This window comes from Equus przewalskii, chromosome 6 (genome assembly GCF_037783145.1).
Source record: "Equus przewalskii isolate Varuska chromosome 6, EquPr2, whole genome shotgun sequence".
Classification (NCBI taxonomy): Eukaryota; Metazoa; Chordata; class Mammalia; order Perissodactyla; family Equidae; genus Equus; species Equus przewalskii.
In genome coordinates, this window is record NC_091836.1 from 69,919,353 (window position 1) to 69,938,584 (window position 19,232).

The 19,232-nt window shown below is 41.9% G+C and overlaps 1 protein-coding gene across 21 annotated transcripts in view; it reads left to right on the plus strand.

Annotated features, from left to right (window-relative positions):
- Nucleotides 1-19,232, plus strand: part of C2CD3 (C2 domain containing 3 centriole elongation regulator) — a 133,813-nt gene that overhangs the window by 71,474 nt on the left and 43,107 nt on the right. For all 21 annotated transcript variants that reach the window (XR_011541545.1, XR_011541546.1, XR_011541547.1 and 18 more), the window contains 4 exons: nucleotides 4,382-4,650; nucleotides 5,195-5,284; nucleotides 8,678-9,280; nucleotides 12,860-13,198. Coding sequence is in view for 16 of the 21 variants with exons in the window: in XM_070625819.1 (XP_070481920.1) it covers nucleotides 4,382-4,650; nucleotides 5,195-5,284; nucleotides 8,678-9,280; nucleotides 12,860-13,198 (1,301 nt within the window). In the remaining 5 variants the exon portion in view is untranslated. The remainder of the gene's footprint in view (nucleotides 1-4,381; nucleotides 4,651-5,194; nucleotides 5,285-8,677; nucleotides 9,281-12,859; nucleotides 13,199-19,232) is intronic.

Below are 19,232 nucleotides of genomic sequence, written 5' to 3' on the forward strand. Positions count from 1 at the left end.
CTGAACTTGTGTCTGCCCCCCAAACACATAGCATAGTTCTGGCACATAACACATGCCCAGTGAGAAAGAGGACTAGGTCATGCTCCTGCTGTAGACTAGTTCACTTCAGACACGTTTGTTTTTTTAAGGATTGGCACCTGAGCTAACAACTGTTGCCAATCTTCTTTTTTCTTTTTTTTTCTGATTTTTCTCCTCAAATTCCCCAGTACATAGTTGTATATTTTTTTATAGTTGTAGCATGTGGGGCACCACCTCAGCATGGCCTGATGAGTGGTGCCATGTCTGCGCCCAGGATCTGAACCAGTGAAACCCTGGGCCGCCAAAGCGGAGCACGCGAACTTAACCACTTGGCCACAGGGCCGGCCCCAGACACAAGTTTAAGAAAGAAGAAGCAAGTGCTCCTTAACCTTTTCCCTTGTTGTAACTCAGATTGGGATTGTTTGCCTTTAACTTCATGGTTTCTAAATGACTAATTGAATAACTGCCCATGTGAGATTTGACGCTGAAACAGCTGGTAAAATGTTCAGACTAGTTAATGTTTTTCTTCATTAAATTCTCCAAATAGACATTTTCAGTAATTGCCCGAGAACATTTTAGTGTTAGTGTAAGTGATACCAGGGTAGTTTTTTAATCATGTCACTCCCTCGTATTAAAACTTTTCATGTTTTCCCATTGTCAGTAGCAGTGGTCTCGTAATTATTTTTTTTCTTTTGGAGGGAGATTAGCCCTGACCTAACTGCTGCCAAGCCTCTTCTTTTTGCTGAGGAAGACTGGCCCTGAGCTAACATCCGTGCCCATCTTCCTCTACTTTATATGTGAGACGCCTACCACAGCATGGCTTGCCAAGTGGTGCCATGTCTGTACCCAGGATCTGAACCAGCGAACCCCAGGCCACCAAAGCGGAATGTGCACACTTAAACACTGCATCACCGGGCCAGCCCTTGATCTTGTAATTTTAATTGTGCATTCCTATTAATAGAAAAATTAAAATTTAGCATACCCTCCAAATATGTCTATACTTATTCATGTATAAATCATCTTCACGTACTGCTATACTAATATATTAAATACATTATAAAGTATATCCTAGAGTTGTACAACTTTAATATATAAGAGAAAAAATAGAGAAATTTTAGGGGCTGGCCCCGTGGCCGAGTGGTTAAGTTCGCGCACTCCGCTGCAGGCAGCCCAGTGTTTCGTTGGTTCGAATCCTGGGCGCGGACATGGCGCTGCTCATCAGACCACGCTGAGGCAGCATCCCACATGCCACAACTAGAAGAACCCACAACGAAGAATATACAACTATGTACCGGGGGGCTTTGGGGAGAAAAAGAAAATAATAAAATCTTTAAAAAAAAAAATAGAGAAATTTTAATATTTTCTTCCTATGCCCAAATAGTTTACTCTGTGAGCCCTCCAGGTTGTACACAATCTACTTTGAGGGACTACTGGGCCACAGGATAAGGTCCAACCTGCTCAACTTGACATTCAAGACCCTTCAAAATATCTTAATGTGAATCTTGAAAGACGAGTAGGAGTTATCAGAATGCCCAAGAGAGCTGGAAATTATTCTGGTTAAAGAGAAGAACATGTGCAAAGGCATGAAGGCATGAAACTTATGTATATGGAGTACCTGTTTTGTGTAAGAGGCAACCATTCTTAAATATGGTGTTAAATTAACTACTATTTAATTGGCAGAGAAGGACTTGGAATTTAGATACTCAGTAGATCTCAGAAAGACTGAATAGATGAGAAACTCAGTAGTTCCTCTCTCTGGGGACTCATGGGGAAAGTCAGATTGGATGGCAAGCAGTTTGTTGGAAGTTCTGCATTTGGTCAGTGTTTCAGTTTCAAGAAGGAAGGGCAAGAAGCCAGGCCAGTTCTAACACGGCATTCTTCTGGTAGGCTGAGGGAGTTCCACAGGATATAAGGCAAAGGATGGTATAATGGAAACAGAACTGCGCTAGAAATCAGACGCATTGGCTTCTAGTCCCACCTCCTTCTCCCAGTAGCTGTGCATGATCTTGGGCTAGTTTCTTTACCTTCTCTGGGTGTCAATTTCTTCCTCCTGGGAAAATGGAAGTTGTGAACACCTCCCCTGATTTTATAAGAATCAGAGTAAAAATGAACAAATATGAAGTCACTTAATAGATTACCAACTGCTATCCAAATGTACAGATTTTTATGATTACTTCCACTTATATAGATAATTAATGTTACCTTTATTAGTCAGTAGAATATAGTAAAATCAGAAATAAATTTTACATTACCTCTTATTGAAGAGAGGAATTCTTGGTGTTATAAACTTACCCCTCCTTTGAATCTTCACTCTGGTATCCAAATAGCAGGTGCTCTGAAGTTAGCCTTCTGTCATCAAGAAACACCAGCCCTCATTTTGTGTGCCAGTGGTCTTCCTGAAAGTACACTGTCACTGTCTGTGTAAAGAAGTCACTTCTTTCTTTCTCACTTGAGTCTTCTAACTCACCTGATCTTTAACTGAGAATGAGTAGAAGCTTCCTTGGACATAGCTAGTAGTTTTTAAGTTCAGCGAGGGTAGGAAATTGTAGCTATTTTACTGCTTTATATCTAGTGCTGAACCCAGTGCATGATTTACAGAGCAGATGCTCAGCAAATAATTATTGAATGGGGCCGGCCCAGCAGCGCAGTGGTTAAGTTTGCACATTCTGCTTTGGTGGCCCAGGGTTTGCCAGTTCAGATCCCGGGTGCGGACATGGCACTGCTTGGCACGCCATGCTGTGGTAGGAGTTCCACGTATAAAGCAGAGGAAGATGGGCATGGATGTTAGCTCAGGGTCAGTCTTCCTCAGCAAAAAGAGGAGGATTGGCAGCAGACGTTAGCTCAGGGCTAATCTTCCTCAAAAAATAAATAAATAATTATTGAATGAATGAATACACACCAGCTTGGGGCCTAGACTCTTTTGTCATTTCACTGCCATCTCTGAGATTTTCCTATTAAGAGTCCTTTCACTGCCCATAGGCAGGTTCTCTGCTTTGTATATGTTATCTAGTGTAATTTTTACAACATTCTGAGTATTTTATCATTTTTTAGCCACTGCTAACATTTGATTTATTTCCATCTCATTTTTCCTAGGCATAATATACACTTCATAGTATGCTGTTGTATGGATGTACACCAATCTACTATTGATCATTTTGGGTTAATTAATTTCATTAGAAATAAAATTGCAATAAGCTTCCAAATACACATACATCTTTAGTATCTGTTGTATCCTTATGCTGTGCTCATTTTAGTGAAGAGGAAACTGAAACTTGGAAGAGGTTGAATAACTTGTCCAAGGTCACACATTTAAGTAAATGGTGGAACCAGGATTTAAACTCAGATCTGTATAACTCCAAATTATTAAGTACAGTAAGGAACTTAGGGGAAGCAACCCCTAAGTCTACTTTGGGGCTATCAGGGAAAGCTTTAAAAAGAGGTGACCTCTTTGCCTAAATGCAATTTTATACCCTTGGGGAATTTGGGATAAAGGAATTTGTCTCACACTATACCCACACACGAAAGATTTGACTACTCTTTATAAATGTGCAGAATGTACAGATTGTCTCTCTACATCTTGGAACATCTGTGCTGAGAAAGGGAAAAGCAGCCCCTGACATATGGGAACTGATCTAACACTCATAGCTAGGCTTTGGTGTTTTCCTGTTGAGAGTAAATAATCTCACAGAACACCAGCATCAGACAGGATTGCTCTGTGACCATTACAAATGAGACAAAAATAAGACTACTCCATAATCTTGTCTAAGTACAAACCAAAACAAGGTGATTATGAAAACCACAAATATACCCAGCATCCCCTCATCCTAGCTAAAATGAGTGGCGGCTGCTGCTTTCCCAGTTACAGCTTTAGCCTTTTTCTAGTCTTTCCTCCTCCTACTTAAGATTACCAATCCAGAGCAAAGCCCTGCTTCCTTGAACATGCCTCCAAATCAGCTAACCTGAGCCCAGTGCTATCAGTCATTTCTGTTACCTTCTTACTAAAGTGCCCCATGATTCTCCACGGTGTGTGTTCTACCTCATTATGATGAACAGCAAACCCCACTTGTTCTACTACAGTTGGTTTCTGGTGGTCTTTGGCTGAGGAACGTTGACAATACAATGGAGCATCCTTGGAGTGTCACTCTGATAGGCAGATGAATGTTGTCTCCGCCCATCCTCATACACATACACTGTGATATCTAGATTACCAAGAAAGTACATTGTGGCACTGCCGAAAGCCCAGATAGGAAACTGGTCAGCTAATGTTCTTGATGGCCTCATAGTATAGTGGAGAGGTTTTTCTAGGCAGTCAAGCTGATTTCTGATATTACCTTCTTTTTGTTCCCATGCTTCTTCCCTGCAGGGCTTTGGCTGAGCAGGAACCAGCTCTACAGTTTAGCGCTACGGTCGGGGTCAATGCCTTTGTTACCACTCATCTCTCCTTCCTGCCCAAGGGAGAACAGCGCCGCACCCGCCCTGTGGCCTGTTCCTTCTGCCCTGAGTTCTCCCATCACATTGAGTTCTCATGCAACTTGGTGACTCAGCGCTGCAGTGGAGAGGCCTGTTTCCTGGCAGAGCTGTTGGAGTTTGCAGAGGTCACTTTTGCTATTTATCATGAAGATACTAAGTCAGGTAAGCACCAAATGACTCATCACAATCAAAATTAAAAGGGTCTCTGTTTTGAATGGTATAGCCCTCCCTAGGAGATACATGCTGAAGTGTTGAGGGGTGAGGGGTCATATTCTCTGCAACTTACTTCTGAAGCAAAATAAGTAGAATGTGTATTGAGTGCATGTGAGTATGTGTGTGTGAGAGAATGGAGAGAGAGAGAAAGCAAATGTGTCAAGATGTTAGTGCATGAATCCAAGTGAAGGGTATTAGGAGTTCATTGTAATATTCTTGTAACTTTTCTGTACACCTGAACTTTTTTCAAAATAAAGTGATTTAAATATCTCTCTCTATATATACATATAAATGATTAATGATCTAATTAAAAATTATTTAGAAAGCATTAAAGCTTTGACTGGAGTAAAATTATCTCTAATGTATCTTCCAACAGTGGTGATTTAGTGAGATTTAGTGAGTGTAAATGGAGGGTTATGTGGATATACTGTAAACACAAGCCCTTTGGTCAGTACACTACCAAATAATTTCTCTTTTTTGTTTGATTTAACAGCTAGTAGTATAGCCAGTATCCACTCATTGAAAGAGTATCTGCTTGGAGTAGTAAAGGTTCCAATGAAAGAGCTGCTGGTCAAGAGATCTGGTAAGGATCCTGGATCGTCACTTTCTAATCCTACTCTTTTCATTCATTTCTCTTCAGAAGATCATCTTGTCTGGCTCCCTTGCAAGATATGCAAAAGAAAATATGACACCTTGTCACATGCTCTGGCTTCTCCCAGCTACCTCCAAAGTTTTCTCAAAAGCATTTTAGGTCCTCTCCTAATCATTTTAGAGGCCTTCTAATAAAGCAGAGAAGCTCAAAACATTGTACTGTCATCTTACTCCAGGAAAGATGATGAGGATACTACTAATAATAAATATGGTGATACCTGTTACATTATATAGCGCTTTGTAAAATGTTTTATTAGATCTTATTTGAGACTCATGATAACCCTACTTGGCGGGGATACAGGATCTTGTTTTCATTTGACAGATGAGAAAACTGAGGCTCACAGAGGTTAAGTGATTTGCTAAAACCACACAGCTAGTGAGTGCAGTTCAGTCATGCCTTACTTAACAACGGGGATGCATTCTGAGAAATACATCGTTAGGCAATTTCATCATTTTGTGAACATCATAGAGTATAGTTACACTCATCTAGATGATATGGCCTACTATACACCTCGGCTATCTGGTACTAACCTAATGAGACCACTGTTGTATATGCAGCCTGTTGTTGACTGAAAAGTCGTTATGTGGTGCATGACTGGACTGGAAATCAAATCCAGATTCAGCCCTTCTTTTTCACTATACTCTTTTCTCTCACTGAAGAAGGAATAAGGGTATGGAGTAAAGACCCAAAAAAAGGCACAACCACCAAGGCAGTCTGGAAATATTGATCCCATCCTGCTTACTACTAGCTACTTATTACTATTGACAAAGTGACTTTGACCTCTCTGAGCACCAGTTTTCTTAGCTCGTGGATGGAGACGGTTATTACTGACAAGTCTACAAGCTAGGAATTGGTGAAATGGCATATATAAAGTACCTGATACATAGTAGGTACTCAGTAAATGTTAGCTTTCCTTCTCTTGCCCATCTTCCTCCTTAGGATTGTGTAATCTAGTTTCCAGAATTCTATCACACATCTCCCAAGTTTCAATGTGAATTGAAATTTGAGCAGTACTCGAATAAACAGATACTGTATGCCTGCCAGAGAGAAGTCTGTACAACTTAATATAGGGTTCAGAGCTCACTTCTGTCACTGGTTGTGATCTAGAACAAGTCACTTCATCTCTCAGATCCATAGTTTCCTCATCTATAAAAATGGAAATAGTAAGATCTCCTTTGCAAGATTATTGAAGCATTCAATGAAATTATACATCTGAAAGATCTTGGTATGGGGCTGGGCACACGGGACACCTCAGTTTCCTTCCTTCTGAACCTTACTACAGAGTTTGTCAGGGAACAAGCACCATCCAGGAAATCCTATCTCTACAAATTAAATTTAACCCCTTAGAAATAAACCTCTTAGACAGTATGGGATATGTCGTTTGTCTTTGTATTCAGCGTTATTCTGTTTTGTTTTCTCCAGCTAATAATCCCAATTATAGAATCACAGAGCAAAAGGAACCATCTAATCCAGCAGTTCTGAAGTGCTGAAATGGTGTGAAATTTTGTGTTTGTGCGTTTTTCTGGGGATAAATTTCATTAGAGCTAAAGGAGTCTGTGACCAAAAAATGTTAAGAACCACTAGGTTGTGGGGAAATCAGTACCCAGAGATGAGAAATTACTAAAGCCAAGGCCACAGGTTCTTAGACTGACCAAGCAAAGGAGTCTTAGAGACCAACGAGTGCAGCCTCCTCATTTTGCAGACAAAAACTGAGAAGGCCCAGAAAAATTAAATGCCTTTTTCATAAGTCATAAAACCTTACGTGACCTTTGGCATGTTAATCTCAATAAGTCCAAATCTTCTCATCTATGAAGTATAATTAATAAAACCTTCCCCAGAAAATTGCAGTGAATATTATTATACCAGTCCACAATCTGTTTCATAATTGTGACATCCACAAAGCTCAGAAAATCAAGTTTTTTATTAACTTAAGCAGCCAAATCTGACTCAGCTGACAGGAGACTATTTAATCTTCATTTTCTTTTTTTTTTTTTTTTGAGGAAGATTAGCCCTGAGCTAACTGCTGCCAATCCTCCTCTTTTTGCTGAGGAAGACTGGCTCTGAGCTAACATCCATGCCCATCTTCCTCCACTTTATATGTAGGACGTCTACCACAGCATGGCGTGCCAAGTGGTGCCATGTCTGCACCCAGGATCCTAACTGGCAAATCCCGGGCCGCCAAAGCAGAACATGCACACTTAACCACTGCGCTGCCGGCTGGCCCCTAATCTTCATTTTCTGACTGAGGCCACTGCCTGATTATATAAGGTTTTCTTGGAACACATCATGCCTACTCATTTACGTATTGTCTGTAGCCACTTTCTCACTACAGCAGCATGGTTGAATAGTTGGAACAGAGACTGTATGGCCCAAAAGCCTGAAATTTTTACTATCCAGCCTTTTACAGAATAAGTTTACCAACCCCTGACTTATAGGACCACTGACTGTTACATAATATTCAGTTTATGTACAGTATTACCTTTCTGAAATCTGAAGAATTCTGAATTCAGAAACAGATCTGACGCTGAGGGTTTCAGATGAGATATTGTGAACCTGTGGTGGGTGGAGTATAGACTTTGGAGCCAGCTAGACCTGAGTTCAAATCCTAACTCTACCATTTGGCAACTATAGTAACTTGGGCAGGTCTCTGAACTTTCATTTTCTCATCTGTTAAAAAGGATTATTATCCCATTTAATCCTCAGAATTTCACAGGGTTATCAGAATTAAATGAAGTAATATATATAAAGCTCTAGGGGAATTTCTGACACATAGTCGATACTCAATAATGAGTAGCTATTATTATTTTGAAATCTAGTCCTTAGTCTTTGGTGTGTTCACTAAGTGGCAGTTCCTTTGGTGGCAGATGCGGGGCTAGACCTCAGATCTCCTGACTTTTTGTCCCATGTCTTTTCCACTGTACTCATAGAACCATAATAGCATTTCATATTTTTTAAAACACCTCTTTTAAGCTCTTACAAAACCATTATTTCATTTGATGATCATTACAACTTTGGTAGGCAAAATCAGCATTTTCCCATTTGTCAGGTAAGGAAACCAAGGCTGAGAGAAATTCATGGCTTACCCAGACTGAACCACTAGTTTGGGGCTGAACCCAGGAGAGAGAACTCAGATTTTTCAATTCGTAGCCTTTGTTCTTCCACCTGATCTCATTGCCTTTCAGTGGTCAGATGAAACAAACCGGTACACTGTGGGTATGTTTTCTGTTCTGTCTTGGTCCTAGGTGATGGGGCTCTGGGGTGAGAAGTGGATAAGTCCTTTTACTTTTAAGACAGTAATTGAAAATCTTTTTTTTCTCCCATAAGGGATCACAGGATGGTATCCTATCATTTTACCAGAAGATGGGCCCCTGCTTCATGGCTTGGAGCTCATGCAGAAGATTGTGGGTGGTCTGGAGCTTTCGGTTTCCTTTACCCATCCTGGAGACAGAGATCGGGTCTTGGAAGCTGCTGAGCTGTTGGGCTGGAGCTTTGAGAATAACCTGAAGGATCTTGTCAAGATGGATGAAACAGAGCCAGCCACTGTCACCGTCTCTACCCCAAGGCTCTGGCTGCCCATCCATTGTGTGCTCTTTGCTGGTCAGGAGCACATTCATAAGAATACATACTGCTACCTCCGCTACAAGTTGTATGATCATGAAGGCTTTTGGACCCCTCTCAAGAAGCCTAAGGAATCTACAAACAAAAAGCAGGTCATGGTTACTTTCAAGGCATCCAAAAGAGCAGAAGTCACTAGGGGCCCATCACTGCTTTGGTATTTCAGGGAGGAGAGATTAGAGATCCAAGTGTGGCGGGCTTTTGGCAATGACAGTGTGGAGAGGCCCCACCAGACAGACAGCTGGATTGGCTCAGCTTATGTGGACCTGGCCAGACTTGGGGAGAGGTCAACAAGGACACTAACTGTCAGTGGTAAGTGAAGAACCAGCCTCAACTCTTATAGTTTGAGCAGCAGCTCTGTGACACACCCTATGTGAGATACCCTCTCAGGCATTATTTTATTTGATCCTCTCAGCAATCCTGTGAGAGAGTGTTCCACCACACAGCCAGCTGGGTGAGCAGTGCAGGATAGGTTTCCCAGAGACCAAAGAAAAGACCCACAGACAGCAAACGAGACATATGGGTCTATTGGAAAGTTACAGGGAAGGTCCAGTGGCAGCCGACTGGACAGGCAATGTGCATCCGCTGCCACCGCCTGAGAGAAGCTTTCTTAAGTAGGCAGAGGAACAAAGGCTGCCTGCTTGCCAAGGGGGACTGCCCCTGTATGACCTGCATTCCAACAACCAGAGCCTGTCCTCCCCAACCCCACCCCGGAGGGCCTCGAGGGTCTCTGCACTAACTCTCCCGCAAGGAAACAGCTGGGTTAACCTAGCCCAGGACTGTTAGCATCCTGAGTGCTGGCACGTAGCCCAGACAGGGTGCCTCAAGGACACGTGGTTTTCAAGGGGCACTAGCTGGTCTATCAGATCCATTTTACAGTCATGAAAATGGAGGCTCAGAGAGGTTGAGTAACTGCCCAGAGTCACAAGCTAGTAAGTGTTCTTTCCATTATTGCATGGTGAAAGATTAATGATAATTTAGTAATGCTTCTTGTAACTAAAGAGGTTTCAGAAAGAAAGTGATGCACTGGTTGCTTGGAAAAGAGCATTACCTAGTAACAGTAAACCTTGGTGGAGTGACTGCAGATCTGAGAACTGGCTCTGAACTTTGTAGCTTTAGAGTACATCCAAATTCATCATATTTTTGCTTCTAACATCATGCCTAGAACATTGTAAGCACTCAGTTAAATGAGTAAAATAGAAATGAGTGAATTTGGGGCACTACCTTTAACCACATGTATAAGAGTCTGTGTGATATCTAGAATGCTAGTTGTTTTTTTTTTCTTTTTTCTTTTCTTTTTGGTGAAGAAGATTGTCCCTGAGCTAACATCTGGTGCCAATCTTCCTCTTTTTGCTTAAGGAAGATTGTCACTGAGCTAACATCTGTGCCAGTCCTCCTCCATTTTGTATGTGGTACACCACCACAGTGTGGCTTGATCAGTGGTAGATCTGCGCCTGGGATCCAAACCTGGGAACCCTGGGCTGCCGAAGCAGAGCACGCAAACTTAACCACTTTGGCTGGCCCCTAGAATGGTAGTTTTTCAAATATACTGAAAAGCATGCCTGCTAATGAGACTAAGATATTGTTTCCTTCTGGTCAGCACATTTTAGAATTATTAAAAAGTCTACATGGTAATAAGCTGGTTCACAAGGCAGAAAGGAAAAAGGTAACTTGCAAGCAGCATCGTGTTAGATGCTTTTCTTTCAAACATTTGTTCAGTACTTGATACATCTACTGACTGTGGGAATTCACAGATGAGTAAGAAATAGTTAACAAGCTTAAAGTCTAATGGGGGAATACAATAGTAAATAAACCGTTACAATGAAGTGTAAGAACCATGAAAAAGGTATTATCAGTGGTGCTAAGGGGGGCTCAGTGATGCAGCATCTCTTTGGCTTAAGCATAACATCTCAGTGGAAGTAATGCTTGACCTGAGTTTCAAAGGATTTAGGAATAAGCAAAGAAAGGGGGAAAGAAGGGCATTCTAAACATGGGAACAACGTGTGTGAAGGCACAGAGGCATGAAGCAGTTTGATACATTTTAGGCACTGTAAGTAATTAGATACTGTTGGATCATAGGATACATATGTTGGGAAATGACAGCTGAAGCTAGAGAGGTGGGCTGGAGTACTATGTTCAAGGCCTCTGCTCAGCTGAAAATTTGGACTTTCTTCTGAGAGCTCTGGAAAGCTATTATAGGTGTTCTGAATAGAAGAGTGACGTAACTTTGCATTCTAGAAAAATAAGTCTAGCAACCATAATGCAGAATGAATTGGAGATGGCCAGACTAGATTGTTTACAAACTGGATATTTATTCATCTTAACACTCCTGTAAGGTTAGTTATTATTTCCCCCACTACACAGTTGAAGAAACTGGGTCACAATCCTGTCTTAGCTCTGTTTACCTTGTGCTCTGACCCTGTTGTTGAGCAGGTGGCCCAAGCTAAAGGAGGAGAACTGAGTGTCTGGGTGATCATCCCAGATTCTCTGGTTGTCTCTGCACCCAGAAGGTTTAGTTCTGGCTCTCTTGAACACCTCGTCAAATGCCATGTGCCCTATTTTATCTGGCCTGGCTTAGAGTCACTTCAAAGAGACTGCAGAAAAAGTCCTGGAAGTGAGCAAAGCTCACTTGAACTAAAGTTCGTAAAGACAGGCTTTAAACTTTACTCTGCTGAAGAAAGTAGTCTTGAGGCACTGAATATAGATTTAAGGATCAGACTCAAGCACAGATACCTCTTATTACTGAGGATACCAAAGGTGATATTTAACTTTTCAGATTGTCCATTTCCCTCATACTTCTCCATATCCCACCAGTCTAAGATTTTTATCCTCTTGTAAAAGGGCCTTGTACAAGGCGTGGCATTTGATGTATTGTTGAGTCAGTCACTCCATCTAATCATCCATCCACCCATCCTTCCAGGTACTGTTAAGTTTTATGAGCATAAGGATTTAAATGTGTTGCTTTTGGGTGTCTTCCCTCCTCAGACTTGCGCTTATTTTCTGTTTGTGATAATTATAATAATTTACATTTTACACTGGAAGAAAACAGCTTATCTAAAAACAGAAAAAGACAGAAGAGCTTCCATCTTATTACCATCTGTGAATCAGTTAACTCCATTTTCCTGAACTGAAATGAGTCTAATGAAGCAAACTTTGAGATTCTGAAGGAACTATTTGTGCCTTCTGCTTTATAAATAAAATCTCATTTTAATATCCAGCAAGCCAGTAAAACTCAAATTCCTGGGTTTAAATCTTCCACTTATTAGAAAAGTAATCTTACAGGTTACTTAACCCCGCTGAGATTCTGGCACATGAAAAACACTCAACAAGTATTAATTCCCTGACTTTCCTTTCTTGTCTCCTACTGCCACCACCTCTACTTCCCTTCCAGATGATCTTGAGGCCTCCTGCCAGAACATGTTTAGTGGGTGAGACAGGCTGAATTGAGCACCAGGGCAGCTTGCTAATAATGAGAAGCCCTAAGAACAAGAGCCAGTGGGACATGTGGAAGAGAAGACAGGCCACTCCTGATTCCATCCAATCTTAGACTTTCCAGAGGCTTCGAGAGTCATCCAAGCCTAGTTGCCCCTCAGCACGTGAATCCCTTCCACAGCGGCTCTGCCTCAGAGTCATTTGGCTTTGGCTTCAAATCAGAACTCTGACTGCTTTCCATTATTAGAGAGAGCCTGTGTGTTGAGGAGAGGGGAGTAAAAATTCTTACACTGTATGCTAACTTCACAGTTTCTTTTCTAAACTGGTGTCTTGGGGCCTGTAGGACTGCCAAAGGAGACAGGACCACAAGCACCGTCAGTGAGCATCTCCTCCAGGGTTAGACAACGTTCTTGGTTCCTGCTTATTCTTATAGGCTTATTCTCCTCCATCCTCTTACAGGAGTGTACCCTCTATTCGGACGAAATGCCTCCAACCTATTAGGAGCTGCCTTGCGAGTTCATGTGGTTCTTTCCTCTCTTTCTCGACATCCTGGGCCCACTCCTGAACTGGACTCCATGGACTGCAGCAGCCACAGTGAGTCTGAGCAGCTCCCCAGAAGGAATGTTGAGATCCAGCTCTCTCTATCACCTGGCCACCAGGAGTCTCCTGCCTCCGCCCAGGTCCCCTGCAACAGCACCACACCTGAAGTCTGCCCGGCCCAGGAGTGCCCTGCTGAGTTGGATGGAACTTTCACAGTCAGTATCCTGGTAGAAAGAGCAATGCACTTGAGCTTGAAAGGTATGCTGTGTTCACTTATCCAGGAACATGTATCTGACTCTTCAGGCTATGGTCCTGTCTTCACAAATCTACCTTTTTTTTTTTTCTTGGTGAGGAAGATTGGCCCTGAGCTAGCATCTGTTGCCAGTCTTCCTCTTTTTGCTTCAGAAAGATTCTCACTGAGCTAACATCTATGTCAGTCTTCCTCTGTTTGGTATGTGGGATGCCACCACAGCATGGCTTGATGAGCGGTGTGCAGGTCCACGCCCAGGATCCAAACTGGTGAACCCCAGGCCACCGAAGCAGAGCACGCAAACTTAACCGCTACACCACTGGGCCAGCCCCTCAGAAATCTTTCAAATCATGGCTGGATCTATAAGAACTGTTAACCATCTTAGTCAATAATTATTATATTTCTCAAGCCTAAAGATTTAACCAACATGAAAGTGTTTCTGAACTTAAGTGGACCTAGTAAGTTATCCTAATTTTGTATATCATAAATTCCCGAGTCCAAAAACTGAGTATCAGCTTAAATACTTCTCTTTTCCTTATCCGCCATCAAATCATCAGATCCATTAAATTGTTCTAGCTCTTAAATTTCTCTTAGATCTCGTCCTTCTTTTCCATTGCTACCAACTCAGGCCCTCTTCATTATGCGCCTACAGCCAAGAGTTCCTAGCACTGGATCCATAAAACCCCCAAGGGATCCAAGGATAAAAGTCAGGGTTGGTGAACTTGCACAGGAAAATAATTACATCTGACTTTTATTAACCTCTGACTAAAATTTAACATTTCCTTCAATTGTGAATGTAGGCAGTAGACCGTAGTAATATTAACAGTACCTGTGATATTGTCAATAATAGAAATCACAGGTATTTTCATGTCACATTGTAATTATTGCACATATCTTGGAATATCATTTATACCTATCATTACTTCAAAATTAGAGTAGTTATTAAACCTACAGTTAGATCTTGTTATGCATCAATAAAGCACATACTTTACCATATCAGAAAGTGTTTTTAGTGTTTTGATAACTATGCCAATATAATTTGATTTTTATGTAATCCTGTGCATTTTACATTATGCATTTAAAAAAAAAAACACTATTAAAAGAAGAGGCCTGGGGTCGGCCCGGTGGTGCAGCGGTTAAGTTTGTACATTCCACTTCAGTGGCCCAGGGTTCTCCAATTTGGATCCTGGTGCGGACATGGCACCACTTGTCAAGCCATGCTGTGGCAGGCGTCCCACATATAAAGTAGAAGAAGATGGGCATGGATGTTAGCTCAGGGCCAGTCTTCCTCAGCAAAAAGAGGAGGATTGGCAGCAGATGTTAGCTCAGGGCTAATCTTCCTCAAAATAAAAAAAAAGAAGAGGCCCGTAGACCTCAACAGACAGCCGAAGGAGTCCATGGCACAAAGAACCCTTGCTGTACCTTTATTCAGCTTTGTAATCTCTAAAATATTACCTTTGTCATCACCCTTCTCTTTTCCCTGGCTAATTCCAACTCCTCTCTTAAGAGTACGCTCAAGGATTACCATTTACCAGAAAGTCTGCCTGACATAAAGGCCCTGCTCCTGTTTGCTTTCCTAGCACCTTGTTATCATAGCATATATCACATGGTACTGAAGTTGTTTGTTTGCATGGTTTTCCTCTTCACTAGATAGAAGCTGTTTAAGAGCAGAGACCCTTTTTCATTCGTTCATCATTCATTCATTCAACAGCAAAAATTGAGTAATATTTGCTTTGTGCAAGCACCACCCGTGTGCTAGGGATAAAGCAATGAGCAAAACAGACAAAAATCATGCCGTTGTGGAGCTTACATTCTAGTAGAGATGTGTTCCCAGGCAATAAGTTGTGTGTGTGTGTGACTTTGAGCAAGTTATTATACCTCTCTGTGTCTCGAATTTTCATCTGTTGAAAGGCTAGAATTAACAGTTTTGAGATGTGCGATGGCTATGAGAGCCAGACAACCACAGCCTTGAGTCCCGAGCTTTCAGTGTACATCTTTTGGTTTGGCCCCCCTACTTGGCTTGGCTCCTGTCATCTCTGTGTTGCCTTTGTCAGTTTGTGCTGTACGTCCTTATTGTTTTGGAGTAGAAACAAAACTCATGCTCACGGTAACTGTTGTTTATCTTTCACCTTATTTCTCCTGAAACACACCACCAATAGACATTACTTCTGGGATTGTAAGCTTCCGTAATGACACCTGAGGTTCTCATCCTTCTCATAACCTTTGTGTATGAGAGACCTTGAAATGTTTTATCTCGGGACAAAGTCTTCTCCAAGTACAGTCTTGCTTTGCTGTATTAAAGATACTGAGATCCCAGATGAATTACAAAATCGGGAAACAATTTTTGATTTTTTACTTTCAGACCAAAGCAGCCCACTTTTGACAAGTCTAATTTATAAAATCTGAATTTTTTAAAAGAGAAAAATCAATGGATAAATGAATTTAAGGATAGCACAAAATGCTTTGATTTTTGCAAAAGTTGCTTGGGTTTTTTTGTTATCTCATTGAAAATAAAATGTAATACAAAAATATGGTTTACATTCCATTTTAGGGGGTGCCCCCATATTGCAAAAACAAAATATGCTTGCAACTTTTCAATTAGACACAAGTTAACATTTTTTAAATGTGGCTTGTCAAGGTAATTGACAGTAATTTAGTGAGCATCTCCTTGTGCCAAGTTCTATTCTCATTTTTGTACATTAATTATCTTATTTAATTCTTACCACAAGTGATGTTATGGTATGAATAGATTACGTACATACTCATTTTACAAATGAGGAAACTGAAGCTCAGAAGGTAAAATGCCCTGAGTTACACAGTTAATAAGCTCGCAGAGCCAGAATTTGAATCCAGCTATGTCTGGATCTAAAGCCCATGCTCTTTCCTCTACACCATCCTTCCTCTGTGAGGTATGAGACACAGCTGTGTTTGTTGGTTAATCCTGTCTACACTCCATGTTTACCAGTCATTCAAGCCCAGGGTGGGTATGTATTGCACACCCAGTCCTGTGCTTACATAGCAAAAATGGTAGTTCAATTCCGCAAGTAGTAAATCTGTACCAAGCCCTTGCCAGGTACAGAAAGTGCAGAGCAAATGACATGTAGTTTCTGTCCAACAAGACCTGACAACCCAGCTAAGGGGATTCGCAGCTCTCTGTATATGAAGCAGAATGCTCTGAGGGCCCTAGTGTTCTGAGAGTTTAGAAATGGAGAAATCAGATTTGTCTAAGAAATTAGGAGAACTTTGTAGAATGAATAGGATTTCAGAAAGGTGGGAATTGGGGCCAGCCCTGTGGCCGAGTGGTTAAGTTTGCACGCTCCGCTTCAGCGGCCCAGGGTTTCGCTGGTTCGGATCCTGGGCATGGACATGGCACGGCTCATCAAGCCATGCTGAGGTGGCATCCCACATGCCACAACTAGAAGGACCCACAACTAAAAATACACAACTATGTACCAGGGGGCTTTGGGGCGAAAAAGAAAAACGAAAAGAAAATCTTAAAAAAAAAAAAAAAAAAGGTGGGAATCAAAGTCCAGGTGGATATTTCAACTTGAACAAAGGTATTGAAGTGGGAACGTGCATGTTCCAGGCTTGCTTGAAGCAGGGATGGAGGATCATGATAGCAATTGATCCTCTTTGATTGGAAGTGATGGTCATTGCAAGGGAGCTAAAGGATGTCACAAAGAGATAAAGAAGAAAATTCCTGAGCCTTGGATGGCACAATGCTGGCTTTTCTCCAGCAGGGCTTGGCTTCCTTTCTCTTCCTACCTTAACAAACGACAAGTGATTCCCTTTGCTCATGCACCTTCTTTACCTGATTCCTTTCTCCCTTCCCCAGCTACGAAGCTCCACCTGGCAGTCCTGCTCTTCCCCTCATTTACCAGCCCTCTCTGCTTTTTCTTGGATATGTAGGCAGACTGTGGCCTCGGGGCCTTTGGATCTGATGTTCCTGTGCCTGGAGTATTTTTCACTTCTGGCATGACTTTGCTGAAATCGCTTTGTCTCAGTGAGGCCTTCCTTGGCCATTCATGTAAAATTGCAGCCCCTTCTCAACATTTTCTATCCCTCTTTCTGGCTTTATTTTTGTATGTAGCTTCAACAGTGTATTTTGTTTATTTTCTGTCTTTCCTAGGAGAATATAAGTCCTACAGAGACAGGAATTTTTTTATTTGTTTTATTTGCTGCTAGATTCCCAACACCTAGAACTGCATCTGACACATAATAAGCAGTAAATGTTTGTTATATGAGGAAGTGGATGAATCTGAGGCCTTGCTCAGATGCCCTCTTCTCCTTAATACCTTCTCTGATTTCTTGCTTTCCTCTCCTACAGAAATGTTGCTTATGGGGAATTTAACGGAGGATAAGTCAGAGGGATTAAGAGACTTAACACTTACTGAGTTTCCAATGTATCCAATACAGGGTACAGGATCATGGCCTGATACACAGAAAGTTTCTGTCGCCTTTTCTCCTTTCTTGCTGCCACCATGCTTGTTCAGGCCTCAGAAACTTGGAATAATGGGGTAGCCATCGGCATTGGTTGCTGCTTCCAGTACTCTCTTTCACTATCTTTTACATTCTGCCCCCAAGGTTTTACACTTAGTCAACAAGTCTGACCTCCTCTTTCCACTTAAAATACTTTGTTGGCTTTGTATCACCTGCAGTCTCGGTGACATAGCACACAAAGTGCTGCACCTGTGGCTTAATCAGTCTTTCCAGCCTCATCTCACCATTTCTTACATTCAACAATTTGCTTTTTGCCGATGTCCCATTCTCTCTTATACTACTGTTTGTCTAGAATGATAGAATTTTATTGTGGGAAGTGATTGGAGAATACATGTTTCAGATGAGGAAACTGATGCCCAAAGAGCCAGAATGAAGTATACGGTATGTCACACTAAATTAATGGCAGAATACACCGGAACCTGGGGGTCTGCCTCTCAGAACTGCACTTGGTCCCTCTGCTGATCTCTCTCAGAGCTTCCTGAGAAGATGTTGCTGTCCTCTGCTGATGAGCACTGCAAGCACACGAGGCAGTTTCTCTCTATTCTCCAACCCTGGCAACAATCTGTAGACAAAGGGCAGTGGGGAGTCTACAGACCTTTAATAAGAGCCTTGAATCTACTCTCTGCATTCATGGAGCTCTCGGTCTAGTAAGGGAAACACAGACCAAATTATTATAGATTACCATATAATATATAATATAATCTGCCAGCAAATAGGCAGATTATCTTTTTCTGGCTGTGAGGGTTTTTATAACACTTTATTGGAAGAAATCAATTGAGAAGCTTGAAACCTACTAAGGAAAGTGGGAGAAAGAGGGAGAGAGATGAAAGCTGTGTCAGGGAGTGTCCAATTACAGGAAACAACCCACTCCAGCCATTCTAAACAGAAAAGAGTTGAATATAGAATATTAAGGTACTTTAAGTCATTGGAAGGGGGCTGGCTAGAGAAGTGGGCACTGGGCTAAGCTCTCAGGAGAGAACCGCTAGATCTTTTAAGTTCAGAATACACTGCCCTGGGGCTGGCCCCGTGGCCGAGTGGTTAAGTTCGCACGCTCCACTGCGGTGGCCCAGGGTTTCATCGGTTCAAATCCTGGGCGCGGACATGGCACCGCTCATCAAGCCATGCTGAGGCAGCATCCCACATGCCACAACTAGAAGGACCCACAACTAAAAATACACAACTATGTACCAGGGGGCTTTGGGAAGAAAAAGGAAAAATAAAATCTTTAACAGAATACAATGCCAGAACTCTCATCATCACCGTCACTGTAGGGCCTCTGGGCACCCAGGGGATCAAACCCTGCCGCAGAAAACTCAGTGTCATCCTTGCTAGTAGTAAAAGCAGGAAGAAAAAGAACATGTCCTCTGCCTCATGTCTGCCTTCTAAACCTGTTGTAATGATAGCTAATTGATAGATGCCAATTGTATCCATACTCTAGCCGCAAAAAAGTCTGGGAAATGTAGTTGTTGCCCTTTCAATCTTTACAATAGAGGAATACAATACAGTAAAGGTAGGTGGGGGTGGTTGCTGAGCAAGTCAGTC